The sequence below is a fragment of the Capronia coronata genome (assembly GCF_000585585.1).
Source record: "Capronia coronata CBS 617.96 chromosome Unknown acBCG-supercont1.2, whole genome shotgun sequence".
NCBI lineage: Eukaryota > Fungi > Ascomycota > Eurotiomycetes > Chaetothyriales > Herpotrichiellaceae > Capronia > Capronia coronata.
The window spans coordinates 617,229-638,648 of NW_006912894.1; the positions used below are offsets into that span (position 1 = coordinate 617,229).

A 21,420-nucleotide genomic window follows, 5' to 3' on the forward strand; every position below is an offset into this window, starting at 1 on the left:
GGTGCGAGCCTGCTACTTGGTACCAATATACCTCCTGCTTGTTAAACATTGGGGCTGGCTGACCTAGTCCACGCGATCCCCTTGAACTCAGGCGGAGGAAGTCTCGAACTTCACGGAAGTTCCTTTCATCCGCCAAGGGGAAGTCAGTGCTGAAGAGGCATCTTCCCGAGCTTCAGCCCAGCAAATTGATGAGCAGCTCATTGGCCAACTCTATGAAGATCACCAATATGGCCCGCAGCTTTGGGAAGTAACGAGGAACTTGCATTGTCCATGTTCTCGGGAAGAGCCCCGCTCGACAAGGCCCAACCTTGCTCTGCACATGGCTCCATGCACCGCGTATTTTGATTCGAACTTGGGTAAATCGGAAAAGGGCAATTCGGACCGGATCTGGACTCTAAGATTCCCATCTTCCGGATTCGCATCCACAGTTGTTCGAGATGCTAATCGACCCTCGATCGATACCGGCGGTACCATGTTCAATACGGAGGAGGGAAAAATTCGAGAACCAATCAAATTCTCTAGTCCGGATGTGGCGACCGGGATGACAGGAGAGTGTGCCTTAAGTTGAGGCCGCCTCCAGGGAGGGCGGTTGATGGTTGCCCCAGGGGTAAGTCCCTGGAATCCTGCCTTATGCGAAACAAAGGGTGATATGCTTCGTGACTGAGAAAGATCACCCGCCGAGAGAAGAACCGGCGACATTGCAGGATCCTAAATGACAGGGGGCAGCTTCCACAAGGCCGGTTCATTGTACCCAACGTCAAACCCCAGCCGTCCACGCGAACATGAAGGGAAGCCCGTGTGACCAGTCAGTATAGACCTTGCCGCGAGTTCACCCGACTCTCGGACGCATGCGATTTGGGAACGTGATATTCCACGAGAGCCTTGGTACTCTGACAGTGCAAAGATACTCCAGTGGTGTGGGCATCTCTCTAGTTCTCTGTACGAGTGGGGTGCCACTGGTGATGTCCTGTCTCAGCGTGGTCTGGATGGGCCATTCGCCTTACAATACGGTGGACTGCATGTCTGCTGCTCCAGTCTCTTGAGTTTGCCGCATTGCGTGCTGGCTTTCCTGTCGACATGCGCTTCCCAGCAACCGTTCTGCCCGTGAATCATCCGTATACGCGACGCCTCAGAGCCTCGAACATCATGCCTGTGGTTGAAGTAAGCAGGGTCCACCGGAAAAGAAGTATTTCAGTATAGTATTTCAGCATGGCAACGCCGTCATTTCAAGGGAGAATCTCGGATCGTCGACCCATAGCCTGGTCAACGTTGAAGCTTGTGCATGAATATAATGTTCCTATATAAACGCGTAAGGTTATTGGCAAGGAAGTAGACACCCAGGGTCGCGATCAACGCTCGCTCATGACGCTCCATCGACTCTGCTTCTGTTTCCGCCTGTCCGGTGTAGCCTCCAGCTGGAATTCAGACTTTGGTGCAGTCCCGAGACGCACAGACGAGCCAAATCGGAGTGGATCGGAGCGGCAGGAGATACACCTTCCCAAGTGTCAGCACAAAGGTCTCTGTTGATCACCCGTTGAACCAACGGTAGCTGGAACTCCTGATTTCTTCATGTTGTTGCTGCGCACGCTGCGCACAGCGGAAGCGCTTCTCAGCGGCGCTGGGAGGTCATTCGATTCTCGCTACGCATGGAAATTGTGGCAGTCGATCTGCAATGGACCGGTAGCCTCTGCAGGCGAGATCTCGAGAAAGCGAGATATGGGTATTTTGCTTGTCGCTTCCACAAACACATCCGCGCATCAACGGAGAATTATGAGGATCGACCTGTACGGTTCGAGGATACCGTTGACAGGAACAAAGGTGTTGTTTCGGAGTGTGTTCTTTATCATCCATGTCATGTCTCTCCTCAAAAGACTTCATCCTTGGACATCCGGCATCCGGACAGCAATGTCGCCTGATTGCGTGATGTATCGTACCCATGGGAGTGATGGGTATTGCAACTCCATAACGTCAGCAGGTGATCCGCATCGGACACGGGTTTATAACTCACCTTTGGTTCAATAATCTTCAAGTATCGGACTTGAATTCCACTGGTGGTGAAGTAGGGGATTTCGAACTTGACATTGATGGGTCTTTTGGCCTTTCCTTGGCCGGAGATGCCTCCCATACTGCCGCCAAACCCACCAGTCATACCACCGCCGCGCTCGTCATCTCCTTTGACGCTGGGAAGACCAAGTTCCGCACGCATAAGAAATTCCTTTCCACCTCCGAATTGCTTGATTTTCCATACTATTGCCGACTTTTCGGGAGCGTAATGGACTGATCCGATATTCGTGCGGAATCTAGGCGTGTCTGCGTCGTCAGGAACAGGGATGATGATCTCGACATTGTTGGCCGTGGACCGTCTTTTGAATTGGGCCTTGGCCTTGAGCATGTATTCAATTCGAGAACCGGAATGCGATTCGACCACACACTCAACCCAGATCAGCGGCTTTACTGCCGTATTAAGACGGTAACTCATGAGCTCGAATTCTCCATCAGGCGGTATGAAGCTGATAGTCCGGTCATTCTCGAATCTGGACAATCGGACGCACTGGTGGAATTTGACATCTTCCATCTCCACCGCTTTTCCTCGTGTAGCCCTGCCGGTGGTCTCAAACATGGCCTTGTCGTTCAGGCCCAACCGTAGTTCAGGCATCCCAGAGAGATAACATTTCATCTTGACCGCACCTAGGATTTCCGACCGTAGGACGTTACCGGTAGATGAGACCAGTAGGTTGAGAGATTCGATGACATCCAGGAACACCTCGTTCTTGCGGTACCTGATTCCTTCGCTTCTCCACGACACGGCGTTCGTCACGGCTATCGGTGGTCGTGCCTGGACTTCGAGTTTATGCGATTCTTGAGTAATGTACTCTTGGAGGATTTTGGACTCGGTGGTTTGAGGATAGCCAAAGTCCATCATCTCGTCCAACAATTCGTAGATGACGACGAAGTTGTCACGTATCGACTCTTCCTCCAGCTCTTTGAAGTACTCGGTGAATACCTCTACAATCTTGTGGAGGAATAGAAGGATTTCGGAGGCATTGGAGTTTCTTTTCGTCAACGCAAGGAGGTAGAGGTTGTTGTGGCGGATGTAGAGATACTGTCCCGATGGTTAGAGTCCAGACAATCTGTGCATTGCCTCGGAGCAAACTGACATTGATTCCCTCATCGGAGAAACAGGGGGGCACAGCCGATGATTCCTCTTCGGCCTCGGATAGTAGGATGGGGAATTTCTCGACGGCGGACATGGGAACGTCACCTCGATAGTTGCGGGCAAGCAGCGTCTGTACGTGTCAGCCTCGAAGCGTGTAATGTCATAGCAGCCAGCTGAAGCATACCTTGCCCTTCAAATCGAGGAAGAATATGGCAGAAGCCATGGCGGGAGAAGTAAAGCGGAAGGTATATACACAAGAAAGAGAATAGAGAGGACCTATGAGTGATGTTCACAAAATCAAGTGTACCACCGCATGCCGACCTCTCTGTAAGCGAATTGAATATAATCTCGACGCGGGTGTTGTTGGATGTCGTTCACCGCGGAGGCCACCTTGACGCCTGGATCCACGATGCCTCGATGAGGCCTACTCCGCACTCACGTGCCCATCACGTGCCAGTAAAAACTCCGCCAAGCCCTCAGCGCATCTTACATGTAAATGTCTACAACCCAGAAAATTGGGACGACTTTTCTTTTCTATCAACACCGCGTCCAAAAGACAGTGCAATGCAGCATCTTCCCGGAACAGGTGGCATTTTGTCACCGTTCTGTGGTTCTACTCAATTGCCAGACTTTGCGATTTAGAGACGCGAAGACCAAACATTTTCGACGGTGCCATAAGAGCTGGCTGAGCACTCGTCTCATTTGATGACAACAAATTGCTTAGGCGGTGTCAGAGGACCCAAACATTTTATTATAGAACTTGAAGTGCTGTACACGATTTCAAGAATGGTGATACACGGCAGGCTGTGGGTTGTGATGTTATCTTTGCGAACTTGAAGGTCCTGCCAGATCTCCTTTCGGCTTCCAGTCTCTCTTCAGTCCTAATGGGACCAAGACCTTCTCTTTTGCTATTCGGTTGGCCACGGCGCCTCCTTGCTCTAGAGCCAACGCTCCAATGATTGCTAGTACAGCTTGTGCGTACACGAGATCTGCACCGGATGCTTGGAGTCGTTCGGGCTAGAAATATCGTTAGTCACGGGTCCAATGTGTTGCGCAGTGTATCAGCACTCACGTCTTTCGGGTGCCACCGTATCACTTCCGGTAGACCGTATTGCGTCGCTATGCTTGCAAGCTGCTTGTGATGTGTGAACCATTCATGAGCTCCTCCAATAAGACATTCGACCGATTCGATGGCCGGGTGTCGAAACGGCTCGCGCCCGTGAGGATCTTTGTCCTTGTCTTTCAGGAATATGGCTGCATCTGATACACTGAGAAGACCTAACGAGCATTGGAGCTCCAGTATCCGTTTTCCTGACCCGTCTTTAGCATCCGTCGTTGAAGCAGCCTGACAAGGTAACGTACCGAAAAAAGCCAGGCGGTCGTTGAATCCACGACGGCCATGATCAAAACTCTTACTCGTGACCGCAAGCCACTTCGTCTCTTCTGACAGCATTTTGTCTCCGCCTCGTCCTAGAAACTTGACGTATACCTCGTCAAGTTTCCGTTGGTCTGTATTGATCTGAAGAGGCTTTGCTCCCTGCCGCGGCGGGCTTGCACGAACGGGGGCTTTCATGGCGGATGGTGTATGGGACCACCGGGGCGGGAGATCGGTATCTACCTCCATCTCGGACAGTTGAGGAGCGGCTGTAGAGACATTACGGTATTGGCGAGGTATTCTGCGGTTTAGAGGTTCGGAGTGAAGGCATTCGCATGTTGATCGTTTGGCAGGCCGCAGAAGGTCGAGGACGAGCCGGCTGGAGCTGGCCGTCTTGGGCGCCATTGGAGGAATACACGGTCGGAAGGAGAATATACAAGAACACTGTCAAGAAACAGTAGAATCAGATCAATGGAAGCGGCTGGTTGTGTGTCCGTTCCAAGCAGTCGTGATCGCCGGCTGAAAAAGTACTGCGGATTCCATATGCAGTGCTCGCGAGAAGGAAATGCGACAGGTCAAACCGGGTCCAGTGCTCCACCCTTTGAAATACGGCACAGTATCTCCAATCGACACGCATTTTCAGAACCTCGATACAAACAACCAGTTCGACTGCGGCCGACCTGAGGATCTCCCGACTTCCAGATGCCACAACATGAAACAATCTACTCTGTATCATCGTCGAGATATCACAACGAGGCGATACCTGTACATATTCTCCTCGTCCAATGACACCATTCACACTTCGTCATATCGGCCCCTGTTCCACCGGAGATGCAGACAGCTTTGTCAGGTCAAAATCATCGAATAGACACCAAATCTTCAGCCGCATATTCTCCATTCCCCCTAATCGATAGAGAGCAGAAAAAGACTATCGCGGTCGGGACAGCGCGATTTGGAGTGCGGCACGACGAGATAGCCACAGATCCATGCTATCCACCTGCCCGGTGCCCTCTTCCGAGTACACATTCAAGAATCCTTGAGGCAGAAGATCTTAGTCACCACTTGCGCCAAAGAGTTCACCACTCAAGAAACATAGAGGACCTGTGTGGATGACTATCCTATACGGATCGCATATAGATAAAGCAGCCACTTTGTTTCGACCGAGAAGCCTACCTACTACTACACGAGTCAAGTTGGCGCTGACAAGCTGCTTGGCTACGTGGTTATCTCTACAGAATTGTAGTAGCCAGCCAATCCAGCTGGCCCAATTGACAGGGGAGCCTGTCTGTATTCGCACCTTCAAGCGCTGCCATTTCCTCGGACATCGACTTCGACATCGTCGTTCTATGCCTACTTTGGAGTCTGTAATTTGTACGGTGCTTCGGCGTTTTCCGCTCACACTGCAGTCCAAGCTTGACGCTGACAAGCTTCAGCCTTGACGAGCTTCATTCACTATGCGCGGGTGATAGTACGTACGGCTATATCTGATGGCCACTGCTGACACAATCCGAGATAGATGCGATTACTACTAGTATTCATTCAGCTCTGCATAGAGTTCAACGAATTCGGGTGATTGTTTGCGGCGACATCACGCTTCCGGACCAGAGGTACGCCCCATGTACGAATATGCAACCTTCAGCCGTACAATGAGTGGCCCTTGCGGCTCATAGTGCCGGGAACCCCATGCTTTGGAGTTCGCGGTAGAGACTTTAGCCTCATCATCGACCACTGGCAGATTCTGTTGGCCGGCGCCGGCGCCGGGCTTGGGCCGCTCTATTATGTACACTGTACCGTGTACAGACGAGCAGCCCTTCTCCTCGGCCATCCCCGCTCGCTGACAGGCAGTTCGACCCATCGAGGGGTCGGAAGCGAGAAAATGTTTGCTAGCGCTGCCTGATAAGAGCGCGAGGATGATAAGATTATATATATTGGACTGACGGCGTGAGAGCAACCCCCCGCTTCTTCTTGACGCCCGTCGTCCTTCTTCAATATCTCGGTCACCACTGTTGTGCAGCAAGGTTCCTGTCTCGTTGGACCTTTAGATCTCCGGGCGGCATTCAATTCCCACAGGTACGGCTCTGCCCATCCCAATCTCGCGCCTACCTCGCATCTACACCTTCTTATCACTGGTCAATCGCCAGGGTGATCAAATACTGACTTATCCCAGGCTCGCCCACTTTTCCAACCATCAAGATGCGTTACTCCTACGCCCCTCTCCTGGCCTCCCTGGCATCAACATCCCTCGCTGCCGAAACGGTTCTCGGTGTCTACATCTTCTCCCGACATGGAGACCGAACAGCCAAGTCCACGCCCCCGGCCAACCTGACGGCACTCGGCTTGGAAGAAGTCTTCACCAGCGGCACGTACTACCGAAACCGGTACATCGCGAGCGATTCCAGCCATCACATCCACGGCATGAACACCGACATGGTCAAGCAATCGCAAATCACAGCCTCGGCCCCATCCGACACCGTCCTGCAAAACTCCGCTCAAGGCTTCCTGCAGGGACTGTATCCTCCAACGGGCGAGAATGTGCAGGGCGATACGCTGCGGAACGGAACCGTGGTGCAGACGCCGCTGAACGGAATCCAGTTCATCCCGCTCCAGACGGTCTCGACGGGAGCCAACAGCGAGAACTCGGCGTGGCTACAAGGCTCGACCAACTGCGCCAACGCACAGATCAGCTCCAACAACTACTTTGCGAGCCCGGAATACCTGACGATGTTGAACCGCACGCAAGATTTCTACAACGGCGTGTCCCCCATGGTCAACCGCACCTTCACTGCAAGCCAAACCAGCTTCAAGAACGCATACACCATCTTCGACCTGTTGAACGTGGCGTCGATCCACAATTCGTCCGACAACTTCCCGCACGCCGACCTCCTCACCAACGAGACCTTCTTCCAGCTCCGCACGCTGGCCGACCAGCACGAATGGGGCCTGGCATACAACGAGTCGGAGCCGATCCGTGCAGTGACGGGCTCCATCATCGCCAGCCAGGTGGTGCAGGCCCTGAACGGGACCATCACCGGCAAGGGCAAGAACAAGTTCAACATCCAATTCGGCGCGTACGCCGGCATGATGTCGTATTTCGGTCTGGCCAACCTGACCTCCGTCAACCCCGACTTCTACGGCGTCCCGGACTACACGTCCAGTCTGGTCTGGGAGCTGGTCACCAACGCGACCGTGGGTTCCTCTGCCAGCGAGTTCCCGGCAGTGGAGGACATCAGCGTGCGCTTCCTCTTCCACAACGGCACCACCAGCAACATCAGCGAGCCGGTCGAGTACCCTCTCTTCGGCACGGGCCAGTCGCCGCTCCCCTGGACCGACTTTGTCAACGGCATGAACAAGTTCAGCATCGGCACCCAGAAGGATTGGTGCCACGCTTGCGGCAACTCCACCGGCGTCTGCAGCCCCGAAGTTCTGGGCGAGAGCACTCCCTCCACCACCTCTTCCTCAAACAGCAGCAGCAGCGGTAGTGGCAGCGGCGGCATTTCCAAGGCTGTTGCGGGTGTTATTGGCGCAATGGTTACGCTGGCAGTCATTTTCGGCGCTGAGCTGTTGGTTCTCTTGGTCGGCGGATACAGACTCGTCAGCAAGAAGCGCCTGTCGCGTACGGCGGCCATGGGCCCGAACGGCGCCGGTCTCTCGACTGCTGAAGCTCCCAAGGCATAGATGCCTACATCGGTGATTGTGTGCTCAACCGAACCCGACACCTTCAGGAATCGCCAGCAGATGATGGATATATTGCAGGTATAATGTTGCTATGGTTTTCTCTCTCAACTGGCGGTCATGTATAGAGACAGTCTGAATTATACCTGGGTAGATGCGAGACGTAGTGCAAAGCCACTTACTTTCTCTTTTGTGTCTCAGTGTGCACTCCGAAGACAACCCTGGAAAACGGGTTCGACGGTTAAGCAATCCTGCGAAGGTTCTTATATTCCGTGCCTCAGCGTGCCCGCTGAAGATAAGGAAGGAAGACAAGTTCGACGGTTGGCCATTTCCGCAAAGGTTTTCTTTCATGTCTCAGCGTGCTCCCCAAAGACACCACAAAATGAGTTCAACAGTTGACCATTTCGGCGAAGGTTTTCGTCTTTCGTGCCTCAGTGTGCCCCCTGAACCTAAGAAAGGAAGATGAGTTCGACGGTTGGCCACTTCTGCAAAGGTTTTCTTTCATGTCTCAGCGTGCTCCCCAAAGACATCACAAGAAAATGAGTTCGACAATATAGCAAGTCTGCAAAGGTGGTTGTGTCTTTTCGTGTCTCAGCGTACCCCCTAGACCTAAGGAAGAATATTCAGTTCGACGCTTAACTAATTCTGCGAAGGTTTTCATCGTCTCTGGACGTGCTCCCTGAATCTAAGGAACGAAAATCAGTTCGACGGTTGGCCAATTCTGCGAAGCTTTCTTGCATTCTTTAGCGAAGGTTGGCGCTCCATAATGAACTCAAACAAACACTCGACAGAGGCGGTCGCCTGGGAACATTTGGATTTGATGCCCGAAGCACATAAACAACGCCATACCAACTCTGGCTTAGCGTCGTTGGCATGAATGAACGACTGTCCATTCTCAGTATGTATCTTGTTTGACAGTCGACAGCTTCAGCACTTTTGTAGCTCTCTGCATCGTCTGCTCAATTGCTCAGTCGCAGGATGACTTGTGCAGCTCATGTCTGATTGCTGTCCCGTCAGGCCTAGGCCTGCAGCCATGCCATGCCGCGACGCTGCCAGTTCTACCATGGTTCTGGCAGGAGGTAAGTCTTCCAACGGAAACAAGAAAACACAAAAGAAGAACCATGATCAGTGATCGGTCAAGCTGCAGCTGCCGTCATCCCAGAGTAGCTGTTGTTCCTTTGTCCTTCTTTTTCCCAGACTGCTTCTCTGAATACAATGCCTTGGTGATCCCCAAACTCTCAGTGTGTGGGAGGGTGGGTGGTATGGCGCCAACGCCTCTGGATATATATATCACTTATCCCGGTTTTGCCCAAACTGCTCATACAGCCATGAAGCATGACATGGGGGAAGTGGATAAGTATAAAAATATATGACCCAGCGACCTCGTGGCGAGATGTGAGATGTTGTCCAAGGAGAGGCCAGAATAGCTTGATGATATCTCTCAAACATTGAGCCAGACCAGGTCGGCACATGACTCTGTCTGTGGACGACGATGAAGGATACTATCAGAACCCGCAAGAGGAATGCCCTCAAATGTCTCGAGAGTAAGGCTGGTGCGGTCTATCAGTATGACCCTTGGCCCTATGCGCGGCAACGGCGATGTCATTGTCGACAGACTACTCGCGATGTCTGCTCATCTCTTGCGCAGACTGCTCGGGTTGAAGAAGAAGAGAGTCCTCCTCCCTGCAATTTCATTCACCCTCCTCACACAATCGTACAGCAAAGACAAACCATTCACAGTCTTGCCACAGTCAATACCAAGTGCAAGCAGAGGTCCCGAATGTGTCCTATTGAATGAGCATCGGTGAATACGTTCAAGTCACCACGGCGGATTGATTCACCGTTCTCCCCTCTTCAAGCCGGTGACAGACCGCGCCCTGGATCAACAACGACCTTCACCCTCTCTTCAGCTCACTGTATCCTTCCCTCTCCTCTCCTTCTCAAGACACACGACACAGACAATCCCTTAAACAGACAGCAGACAGCTTCCATCTCTCATCAGACGTGGTCAGGACTCAAAACCAAACCCATCCTTCCCTTAACAGCAGAACTGACAAGACCAAAGCCCTTTTTCCACTGCTTCTCCCTGACCAACCGTATCTCTGGTCAAGATGGCAGACTACTCTATCGATGCCAATGTCCCAGAGATGGCCTCGCCTCCGCCCAACACCGAGAATCCAAGCGAGTCCTCCTCCTCCAGCGCGATCCTCGAGCCAACAGCAACGGAAACAGCGTCCGTCCATCTCGACGCGACTTTCCTGAAAGAGAAGATCAGCAAGATCGAGACCACCCTGGCGACGAAGAGACAAGAAATCGACGAACTATGCCAATCCCTGATCGAACACGTGCGCCTTCTCGAGACCGCAGAAGCCATTTTCGAAGCAGCCGGCAAACTCGAAGTCGACCCATCCAGTTCCATAGTCGCAGCCGCAGCCACCTACAACATCGACAACAAGACTGGAGTCATGATGCGCTATCCAGCAGCCATCACTCTCCACGTCAGCATCCAAGTCGAAGGAAAAGTGCCCCGATCGACGCACAGCTTCGACCTCTCCGCCGCCACGTCGCCCACCCTGCCGGAACTGCGCAACGCCATTGTGTCGGCTGGATCGGTCAATCGGACCTTGCAGAGAATGACGCTGTGGCAAGACGACCATCTCGAGCGCTTCGTCAAGGATCTCGACCACGTCACGTTCCGCCTACAGGAGGATGGTCACATGGCTGCGATGAACGTCACTCCCACCAATATCACTCGCCAGTGCGCCTTTCCCGACATGGAGTACAAGGCTTGGTTTTACAGAAACGTGCAACGCGGCAAGATGACCCGCTATGATGTGCAGGTCTCCATAGTCGTGTAGATGGGGGGTTGGGTTTGCATTCCACTGACACGACTTCTTTGAAAGAGCAGCCGGGTACAGATCCTACCGATGCGATGGGATGGAATGGGATGCTTGATCTGGCTGATACGACTGTATGGCTGATACGGGGAGGGAGGATGTTGCCGGAGAAGAAGTCAAGTCGACAACCGTTCAACCAACACGTCAACCTTCACACGCAGAGAGGGAGAGAGACCACGGCATTCAAAGCAGACAACGAATCTGCTGGAACCGAGAAGCCCGAGGTCTGATATGACCTATGCCACCGCCACCGCCGCATGCAGATGAAGAACAAAGTTCGAGCGGGATGCTGAAGAATAGGAGCTAGCTCTCAGATACCTCTACCTGCGCGCCAGAATGGGAAGAACCCCTTTCAACTGTCCTGTATGGTGTAACTCCCGTAACTCCCTACGTAGAGTGACTGTTCCCGTCAGCGAGCCCATCGAGGTAGGCCCCGACCTCCGGAAGCAAAGCAAAGCAAAGGAATCCACCCAGGCGCACAGCATTTCACTGCTCGTGATTCCTGTCTCGTGTGCTACAAGGCATTACATGCTACAAGGCATTACATCCTACAACATAAATTGGATCTTCTAAGCCAACAACACGGGATGCAATTCCACACATCTATCTCAGGCTCTTGAAAAAATCGACGACCGGTGACAACAAAAAGCTCGAGCGGATCGCTGGTGGAATGCAGTAGACGGAAACGGACTGTATTTGGCTAAAGAGACCATCGACTTGCTCTCTCTCTCTCTCTCTCTCTCTCTCTCTCTCTATCTCATCCATCAAGACTGTTGTTTGATCCTTCGCAATCTCTGGAAACACTTCATTAGATGTGGCTTGCCCAACTTTCTCTCCCTGTCGACGGAACCTCTCAACGCCTTCCCAGCCATTGTATCGTCGATGTGCAGACGGCGACATGTCCTCTTGTCCCTTGGTTGCGCAAGTATGGCTGATTCCAAACCAAGCGATGCCAAACCACATCTACCCCGTCCTCGCTCCTCACATCGAGGAACTGACGGTACCCCAAAGGCTCACACAACATGCGAGAAGAAACAACCTCGGCCACCCGTATCACTCACTCCCCGTGTCCCCAGCTGCCGTGTGGTCGGCGGGTGTTTCACGCATGTCCACACTTCATTGTCTTGTTGGCCTTCGCGTCGGGAAATACGCCCCGTGCCTGTGAGCACATTACTTGCACCATTCGCCTGCCCCTCTCCAGAAAGTTGAACAAAATCGAGCGACGAAAACAAACACACGAAAAAGAACCCAAGAACCCGACTTATTTAGCAGGCAATAGAAATTCAGAACGCCGATGCCTCCCTCCTCAAGAGAACATGAAAATGCGAAGAGAAACGATGCAATGGTAAGAGCACGCGGTCAAGGTTCTGTATAGTCGGATCTCTGCCGGGTCCTGCAGTAACGCCATGTCATCCGACAAACACCCAACAAATCAAAGGTATAGGTTGTCGTAGAGTCGTGATCGATGGTTGAGCCATCATTGAAATCGTGCGTAAGGATTATAAGGACGGTCGACCTTGACTCTTGACCCGTCCGAACCTTCGTACGTAAGATCCATGCCATAGAGGTCCCGTTCTTGGCCTATATTGGGGTCGTGATGACCGTTGGTGCGAGGGTCGAAGGGATCGTAAGCTCTTGCTCGTGACGGTGGCAGTGGTAGAGGTAGTGGCGGCAGTCCGAGCTCCTTCGTGGAGTGCCTATCAGGTCGGGCTCCTCCCTTCATCGACGCATCTGAGGTGAAGGGCGGTGGACTAAATGACCTTTTCATGGCAGATGGCTGGGGAAGGCTGTACTGCCGCGTAGCCTGGTTGAAAAGGCTCCCATTCAGGATAGGTGGAAGCGTCAAACTGGCAAGGGAGTCTTCGTTATCCGGAGTAATCGGCCGCATATAGGAGGGCGGGCCCGTTGTGGGCGGGGGCGGCTGGAAAGATTTGGGAGGGGGCATGGAGGGCGCAGGTGCATTCAGCATGGGACGCATCGCCTGAGGTTGGGCAATGTAGGCTGGAGGAGGCGGCATGGACATGGTCGGTGTCAAGCTCGGCACAGAGGGGCTCGTCAACGGGGCAATGGATGAGTGTCGGCTGTGAACAGCGGGACGGTTGTAGATGCTTTCAACCGATGCTCTTCTCGCCAGCTCAGCTTCGAACTGGCTACCCAAGCTGTTGCGACTGGCGGACCGTGAATGTTGTTGATGCTCCATGGATCTGTAGGAGGCTTGGGGTGTACCATGGTATGAACTGAGGGCGTCATCCACCTCGGGTTCCTTCTGCGGCCGCTTTCTCTGTCGAATGTCACGTCGTATCCGCACTCGGCAGCCTTGCTCCGCGACCAATTTACTCAAGTAGGTGCTGGTGTTGAGACCGGGAAACTTCTTCGCGCTGTACACCTGGAATGGAACAGATTGAACTTCCAAACGATTCGCCATGCTCTCGTGCCGAACCGGCGCGGTCAGTTTATCGGTCGAAGGTGACGAATGCACAAACGGCATGCCCTGATCCGCATCCGCCTCATGCTTAACACCCTCGAATAGAGAAAACTTGAGCCGATACCAACCTTCATGCCGCACGGAAAGATCTGGGAAAATGAAGTAGGCGGCTTTCTTGGGTCGGTCCAGATATGCGGCACTGGCAACCGCAACACCGGTCAAGACTGGAATCGCGGGAGGAGTATGCATTTTGCCACTAGCGATTGGCCGAGCAACTTCGAGGCTTGCATACAGCATGAATGTGGCATCGTACAGCATGGTAATGTCACTGTCATTGCAGAACACCCGAAGTTCGACAACTGGTGGCGGGTCTACCGGTCTACGGTCGGCGGACGCTGTACACAGGGGGTCAGCCAAGCACGAGGAGACAAGCAGAGAAGAAACCTACATCTCGGACCCGAGCCGCATGCTCTTGCCTTCTCCGGTTGCTGCACAACCTCAAGGTGGTATGTGATTCGTCGCCCATCAATGGTCATTCTCGAGTGCTCACTTCTTGTTTCATTGCGTGGTTGCGCCATATTGTATCTGGCGCCTCCAATGGAGTATGTGACGATGGGCTGATCGTCAATGTAGACGACAGAAATGCCGGGAATAAAGAACTCGGGCACGGAAGGGCCCGGGGGCGGTGGTTGAGGTCGTAGAGAGCGTTGGAGATTGATTTCAGGACCGACAATCTCCCTGAGACCTGGAAGGCTTCTGTGACTGCTCAACTCCAGTTGACTGGTAGTCTTTGGGGGTCCGGACTGTGAGCTATCCATATTGGCGGTTAGCGAATAATCCGAAAGGGAGGGAGGCCGCGCCATATTGCAGGCTGAGGGAGGAGAAAGAAGAAGAATAGAAACAAGAAACCAAAAACAATGTGAGCGTTAAACACACTAAAGCCAACGAGACATCTCCAACGCCAGGAAACTGGGCAAGTGAAGTTGGTAGTCATATTATGGTCCCATGGCCACCTCGACTGCCAGGAGATTCCCAGCCTCTAGGAGACTCGTGCCGCTCGCTACCTCCAGAGTTGTGATGAACTTGAAAGGCCGGCACGACGGTGCCGGTTCGGCGGTCGAGAAAAACAAACATCGCCCCCAACTGGCAAGAACTAACCTGTACTGGTATTAAGCTTCAAAATATGCTCTCTGTCCTGCAGCTCGACGCAGGTAACGCAGACTGAATTTGCAACAACGGGGTGAATGCCAGCTGGATCAATTCCCATCCAAAGGTTCTGCGACACGGCTAAGTGACGATCGGCGCTTTTCTGTCCGGTTTGCCTGCACAACAAGAGTGCTGGCTACAGGCTTGGGATGAGGATGTTGTTGGTAGTTCCGGCTTAGATCCTTTCGATCTTTGCGGCTTCTGCGTACGTTGCCTAGGGACGGTGGCCGGAGGAAGACGATTGTCTCGCGATCGGTCCCCAACAAATGCTGATGATGATCGGTATGGAGGAGGGAACTCGCCGCCACCGAGCTATTCTTGTAGCTATTTCTGTCTTCTGTAGAGGGGTCGAGCGGTAGCAGGAGCGGTCGTTGGAGGATCCGGACTGCTGGAACAAGTCTCTGTCGCTGGTAGAGCCAAAGCGCAGACGGATCGGCAACGGAAATCCAAGGTGTCAGACCCGCCGTCGACAAGAGAGTTTGAAGAATGTCCGACACTGGTAGATAATGGGAGAGAGACACAGAGGGAGTAGATATAAAGATGAACACCCAACAACCTGTTCAGAATACCCTGATGCTGAAGACAGCAACAGTGTGGACAGACAGGAAGGGGAAGATAGCGATGAGTGACCGCGGAGGAGGAGGAGCAGGAGAAGGGTAGAAAATCGAGGCCACAGCCGGGTGCCAGTGGGAGCGAGTTGCGCAAGGGGAGTTGAGGGAGTGGGTGGGTGCAGGGCCAATTGAGCCAACTAGGGGATGGATCCCTGGGCTTCAGAGGCCAATGTCGGTGCCTGTGCCAGTGCCATTCCAGAAAATTAGGCAGTCGGTCATACTTAGTGCTACCTACTAGGTGCCAGCTAGTGCTTAACCATGCCTAGGTCGTTGAGGACCGGGCTGCGCTTCCACCGACCCTACAGCTCCACTGCATCTCCTCATTCCCAGTTAGCATGGCAATGACAACCGCCGCTAGGTTAAGGTGGGTATAAGTAAATACCCGCCTAAACACACTGGTCTGCTAGACATGTTACAGCTAAAGAACCCGAACCTGACTTACCGAGCTGCCGTACTGTCACTGCTGCCATCACTAACCGAGTTACGGTTCCCTCTCGTAATAATGCATCCCATTATGGAGTAGTACAACAATGCTCATCCTTCGAAACGAGCATTGCTCTCTCGAACGAGGTGGACGGGTGCGAGGCTGCCCTGTCATCATTACCAGCAGCGCCCATCACAGCGCTCCCTACAACGCATCGGGTGTCGTGCCACCGAGGCCTTGGTTCTGGAGGTAAGCGATCGCATTCCTGACTCTTTTTCAAGCGGCAGTAGCAGGCTAATCGCGAATTGTTGCACCGAGTTTCGAAGGGCAAACCGCTGTCAGGTGTGGCTGCTTAGGCGCTGCAGTGCCCTGTGCTCTGGCCCCTCCACGACTGGTGCACGTCCTCCAGCTACTCCTTCGGGTCGGCAGCTTATCTCCTCTCAGGTCAACACTGGTGCTGTCGTTGCTCCACGGGACGCCCGTATTTCCCCCCTGCCTTCTAGCCGGGATCATCTGGGTCTGGTCTGGGCCAGCTAAGAGTTGCCAGACCCGCGTCTACTGGCATCCCTGTAAACGCATGGATGCCACGGATTGGGGGAGAGGGAAGCCGTCAAAATCCCATGTCGACTATAGGCCCACTGCCCCAAAGCTACTCCCCTCCTGCGGCAATCAACCCCGTCCAGTGGGTGTCGAGCTTTCCAGCTAAACCTAGGACGAAAACATGGGAATCGACGACAGCCTCAATCAATGCGCTAATGCCGCTCTACGGTTCTTATCACCAACACGATTGAAAGCTAAATCCTTCCTAGGAGAGACTGGCTGGCTGCCGAAGAAACAATACTGGTGTGGAGATTCACAGTGAGGGACAATCACTGGCACAAAGTACCATGGCCGGAACCGCCAGTAAGATGCGTGCCGCCGTTGCGTGATAAGAGATGAACACAGGCCACGCAGTTGAAATCCGACCCAGACGTAGAGGACTGGTTGGCTCCATGGCTGGGTGCCAAAATACCCAACAATGCGCTACGTGACTTCCGATGCCACTCCTGTCAGGATTGAGAAACGAGGAACCGCACAGGCTTCCTACATCCATCCTCACATGATCATCATCGCATGTTTTTACAGGCATGCCCTTTCCTGGGAGAGTGCGTGTCGTTGTCGTGCTCTTGAGCACATAACTCTATTGCTTCATCAGTCAGTACTCCCGGGAAACACGAGTCAGGCATGATCCGGGATATCCTGCTTTGGAAAGGTCGATATTTCCTCGCCAGCCAGAGTCAGAGACCTGTTACCATCCGTGCAACCCTGGCAGGCCCATTTGCCCGGGTTACTCTACTTGTACAACGTATATCTGTCACAGATTTTGCGACACAGCCCCGATACTGCGTGAACCCGGCTGGTTGTCTTGGGAGAATCATCATTCGGCCTGTAAAGGCGGTCGAGCGGCGTTGCGGAGATCAGACAAGAGCAGAAATCAGAAACGGCCTGGAACTTGGGAAAGCCGAGGAATATCATTTTCAGGGCCATGGCTGTCAGCTTTCACCAGAGTCCCAACGTGGTCGTTGGCAGGATCCAAGGACATGGCTGTGGGCAGCATGGGAAGATGTGATTGCAGGAGAAAGTAGATTACCATCCGCGGCCCAGGATGACAGGCGCCGACGAAACGACACCCTCGACCTCGTATGACACCCAGCGCACGCCGAAGACACATCCTGGACAGTGCACGACGCTCTGACCTCCTTCTTGTCTTCCCGCTGGGTTCTGATCAGTATCCGAGCTTGAAGCCGAGGAGTAGGAATATCAAAGTGTGGGAACGGGATCGACGCAGATTTGAACAATACCTGCTGGGATACGACTAGACAGTACTTCGGCCAACATTCTTACACTGTGTACGCAACGCGAAGCGTGGACCAAGTCTGGGTTCTTTTCCCGTTCGCAAAGTTACCTGGGCTTTTCAGCCGCCCCTGGAAACTAAACCGCAGACCTGCCTGGGGGCCGTACGACTGCTGTATACCGAAAATGGAGAGCGCTCTACGGTCGCTGGCCCACTGAGGTCCATCTGGTACGCCTAACCGGGCTTCTTCACGGCTTCAGGGACACTAAGTGACGCCTCCCTTCCGCCAACTCTTCACTACTGGCCGGTGCCTGGGGCCTGCTAAGGGCGACGCCGAAGTTGCGTGCATATTAGGGCTAAAGCCAGGAAAGGCATTGATCGATGATGGCATTTGTTAGGCTTGCAGAAGTGCCGCGCTCCCCTGGAAAGCCCTTCGCGCCGTCAGAACTTACACCTGCCACCTCCTGTCCTCCGAGACAACCCCAACAACGGCCTGGAAAGTAGGTATGTCCGGTTCTGGAGCCGTCGAGCTATGCCTCAAATGTCTCGCTTACAGAGTGGCGGCAGAAACGGACAAGGATGATCTTGACGGCCTACGCCAAAGGACACCCCCTTGCAACACCGGACGCTTGCCAAGATGCTCACTGTTCTTTTGATGGCCAATTGTCCTGTCATTCGCTGTTAGACTTTGACAGATGGTCTGCTACATATGTTGTGGTCTGATCTACCAGCCTGATGGCTGCTTGTTATCACCATCGCAGCCATATCGATCAGTCCATCTCAGATCGATCAATGGGCAGAGTTACAACCCAACCCTGTCAGCCACATCGTTTCTTGGAAATGTCCTCCAGGCCAATCGTTACGATGGCCTTATCGGTCTCAACAACTGCCTTAGATCTGAAATCAGCTGGGAGCAACCTATATGCTCCTCGGCTCTCTATTTCTGCCGGGAACCGGTCACCTCTGGCTATGAAGCATGTCTGCGCTCAAGTCTTTGTCGGCTGCGCCAAACAGGAACCGCCTGGGTTCCAATGCTACTGCGACACTTCCAGACCAGCTGATCAGCGGTGTCAACAGGATCTGGAATGTCCTGGACAAGCAGCGCCTGTAAATTTGAAAATTTTCTTGTTACATCCGACTCGCTGGCTCGGCCCAGACGCGTGACACGAAGCAAGCACAGCCGACAAGATTTGGACGGTTACTACATCCAAAGACTGGTCGATTGAATCTCCGATCTTTGATTTGCGCCTGTCCTGGATCTGTGAGAACGAATCATCTTGCATGAACACGCTTCTGGAACGACTTGCAACTTCCGGCCCAGGTTGCCATCGCGAAATTGGTAGGTTGTTCCGCCACAGGTCTGTCAGTGATTGCAACGTTGCCTTTTGATACTGGGATGGTCTAGTTGCCATTGATATTGTTCTTACAACCATATGTTGGTTGAAACAGCAACCATGAGGCCGATGCCCCACGATGCCTTACTGGTCTGCAGATCTTGTCAATGGAAAGTACAGGCGGCGAAAGGTCCTCATGATACGATGCATGGACGAGCTTCCATAGCCAATCTGTTCATCATGTTGTCTTGCTGACTCTCTTACGCCCACGTGTTTATGGGCATTGCCGGCCATGGCGTCAACAACAACGATTTCGGAATCATGAATGTAGGTCGCGCTATTGGTCATACTTTGGGTACCCCCAGAAGCCCTTGCGCATCAGGGTTGGATCTCACAGTGCTCGACATTGCCTGTCACTTCGCTGCCTGCCTGCAGATGTCAGCCGTCAATTTGACATCTGGCTCGCTGCTGCTCAGAGGGTGCACGAGCTGATTCTCGGAAATGTTTTGCTGCAAGTGGGCTTTTCTTTACGTCTTTCAGGAACCTCAGACGAGCTCGAGAGTGTTGAAAACAGGCCTGGCTGCACATCTGCACAACTTCAGAGCCATGCCCCAAATGCCTGAATACCGAGAAACATGCTCTTACAAGAGCTGATGGTGGGTTCGTGGCAGGACCTGCCCGGCAACGACTTGTACTGGCGGCCGTGGAGGCCCCAACAATGTGTCTACTCGAAACAGTCGCTTTATCACGTTCTGAAGCATCACGAGGGAGTGCATCGTCGTCCGAACAACGACTACGGCCCGGTGAGATTTGAGCCTTGTGGGTGTAATGGTCTTTTGGACCTTTCGATCCTGGCTAAGGTCCTTTCGGCCATGGATCGCGTGTGGTACAGTTGTCGCCTGGACCGGGATTCCCGTGTCGCGCCATGATGCTATCATCATCAACAAGGCACTCAATGACAGGATCACTTTTGTTGGACACGGGTATCGTTGCCATATCGGTCTTCGCACTACCGTGGTATCCCCTAGTCTCATTTGTTGAAAAGGCTCACTTCAATCATGAGGGTCAACTCTGCAGATATGTTTCCAGACGATGCATGACTGTGATCTCGAGCTATCATGTACCCATCTTATTCCATCAGCTACAATATAAATGACCGCAACAACCCACCACTAACTCGGGACTCGTAGGAAGCTTGAAAAGCAGCCACGTTTCTATAGCAGGCCCCAAGGATTCTGACGGCTAGTAGAGACTCTTTCATCTTCCGAACATGGTCCTGCACCGACACTGCAGAAGCGCCGTCACAAATCCACCTTTTCCTTCTTGTTACGTCTTCCATTCCCCAGCTCGGAGGGAGCAGCATTCAGCAGTGTCGGTGTTTCAGACACACCTACCCCCATCGACTTCCAGGTTAACACCGGTGATGAATTCTGCTTCCTCACTCGCCAGATAACAGCAGGCGTTTGCGACATCCTTCGGGGTGCTACCTCTGCCCATGGGGATGGTCGACACCCAAGCCTTTCGGTTCTCTTCTGTGTCCGGCTTCCCCAGGAACAGGTGTGTCCTATACAGAATATCTGTCATGAACTGGACTCCGGCAATGGGGAAGAGGCGAGGCTGGCAACTTACATTCCCGTACTCCCCACGACGGGACACACGGCGTTGAATCGGATCTTGTTAGGGGCGTATTCGACAGCCATGGTCTTGGTGGCGTTGCTCACAGCGGCTTTGGAAGCGTTATACCAGGTCAACCCGGGCCTCGGTCTGAGGCCTGCCGTCGAAGCAATCTGAATGAAACAGCCAGGACGGTCGTTCTCCAAGAAATACGGCAACAGCACACTGCTCGACAGATAGAGACTCCTCACGTTGACGTGGAAGCACATGTCGAACTCGTCGTCCTTGACTGTCTCGGTGGGCTTGTTGGAGTAAGTTGCGCCGGCATTGTTGACGACTATATCAAGTCTGCCAAAGGTATCGATGGCATGCTCCAATACGGCTTCCCAGTCTTCCCGCTTGGTGACATCTGCCCGGAGGAAGTCGCATCCCAAAGACTGCGCGATCTTGGTGCCGTTGTCTTGAGACAGATCTGTGATAATGACCTTGGTCCCTTCCTGGGTGAACTTTGCCGCAATCCCAGCGCCGAAGCCACTGCCACCTCCTGTTATGATGGCCACTTTGCCCTCGAGGCGGCGGACCATGTTGATACAATGTAGCTAGGATGGTGGAGGTGGCGGCTAACGTTGACTATGTCGGTGCTCGTTCTTGTCCTTGGGCGTGAGCTTCTCTTTCTGTGGACGACGGACGACCAGAAGAACTGATTCGGGGAATGGCATTGAGCCGGAAGAGCCCCGAAGACATACGCCGAGATTGAGGGGTTCCGTCGATGTGTGTGGCGGCAACCGAGGACGACTATGGCTGCCCTTCAGGTAAGATGTAAGCCATAAACGGCAGTTGGTCGTACGTATCTACTCTGTCCGCGGTTGTT

The 21,420-nt window shown here is 53.3% G+C and overlaps 6 protein-coding genes across 6 annotated transcripts; 2 read left to right on the forward strand and 4 right to left on the reverse strand.

Moving 5' to 3' along the window:
• Positions 1 to 1,874: 1,874 nt before the first annotated feature.
• On the reverse strand, positions 1,875 to 3,380 carry A1O1_01891 (AP-1 complex subunit mu-1; the record flags this gene model as incomplete). The annotated part of the gene is made up of 4 exons (XM_007722803.1): positions 1,875 to 1,958; positions 2,009 to 3,103; positions 3,159 to 3,287; positions 3,342 to 3,380. 4 exons carry the CDS (start codon positions 3,378 to 3,380, stop codon positions 1,875 to 1,877), a joined length of 1,347 nt encoding a protein of 448 aa, XP_007720993.1.
• A 596-nt stretch (positions 3,381 to 3,976) lies between these two features.
• A1O1_01892 (uncharacterized protein) lies at positions 3,977 to 4,937 on the reverse strand (the record flags this gene model as incomplete). Its single annotated transcript, XM_007722804.1, has 3 exons — positions 3,977 to 4,174; positions 4,230 to 4,468; positions 4,520 to 4,937. The coding sequence occupies 3 exons, from the start codon at positions 4,935 to 4,937 to the stop codon at positions 3,977 to 3,979; spliced, it is 855 nt and encodes a 284-aa protein (XP_007720994.1).
• Positions 4,938 to 6,725: 1,788 nt separating this feature from the next.
• Positions 6,726 to 8,207, forward strand: A1O1_01893 (acid phosphatase; the record flags this gene model as incomplete). Its single annotated transcript, XM_007722805.1, has 1 exon — positions 6,726 to 8,207. One exon carries the CDS (start codon positions 6,726 to 6,728, stop codon positions 8,205 to 8,207), a length of 1,482 nt encoding a protein of 493 aa, XP_007720995.1.
• A 2,108-nt stretch (positions 8,208 to 10,315) lies between these two features.
• A1O1_01894 (uncharacterized protein) lies at positions 10,316 to 11,062 on the forward strand (the record flags this gene model as incomplete). The annotated part of the gene is made up of 1 exon (XM_007722806.1): positions 10,316 to 11,062. One exon carries the CDS (start codon positions 10,316 to 10,318, stop codon positions 11,060 to 11,062), a length of 747 nt encoding a protein of 248 aa, XP_007720996.1.
• A 1,516-nt stretch (positions 11,063 to 12,578) lies between these two features.
• A1O1_01895 (uncharacterized protein) lies at positions 12,579 to 14,104 on the reverse strand (the record flags this gene model as incomplete). The annotated part of the gene is made up of 2 exons (XM_007722807.1): positions 12,579 to 13,921; positions 13,975 to 14,104. 2 exons carry the CDS (start codon positions 14,102 to 14,104, stop codon positions 12,579 to 12,581), a joined length of 1,473 nt encoding a protein of 490 aa, XP_007720997.1.
• A 6,211-nt stretch (positions 14,105 to 20,315) lies between these two features.
• Positions 20,316 to 21,133, reverse strand: A1O1_01896 (3-oxoacyl-[acyl-carrier protein] reductase; the record flags this gene model as incomplete). The annotated part of the gene is made up of 2 exons (XM_007722808.1): positions 20,316 to 20,499; positions 20,565 to 21,133. 2 exons carry the CDS (start codon positions 21,131 to 21,133, stop codon positions 20,316 to 20,318), a joined length of 753 nt encoding a protein of 250 aa, XP_007720998.1.
• Between the last annotated feature and the right edge of the window lie 287 nt (positions 21,134 to 21,420).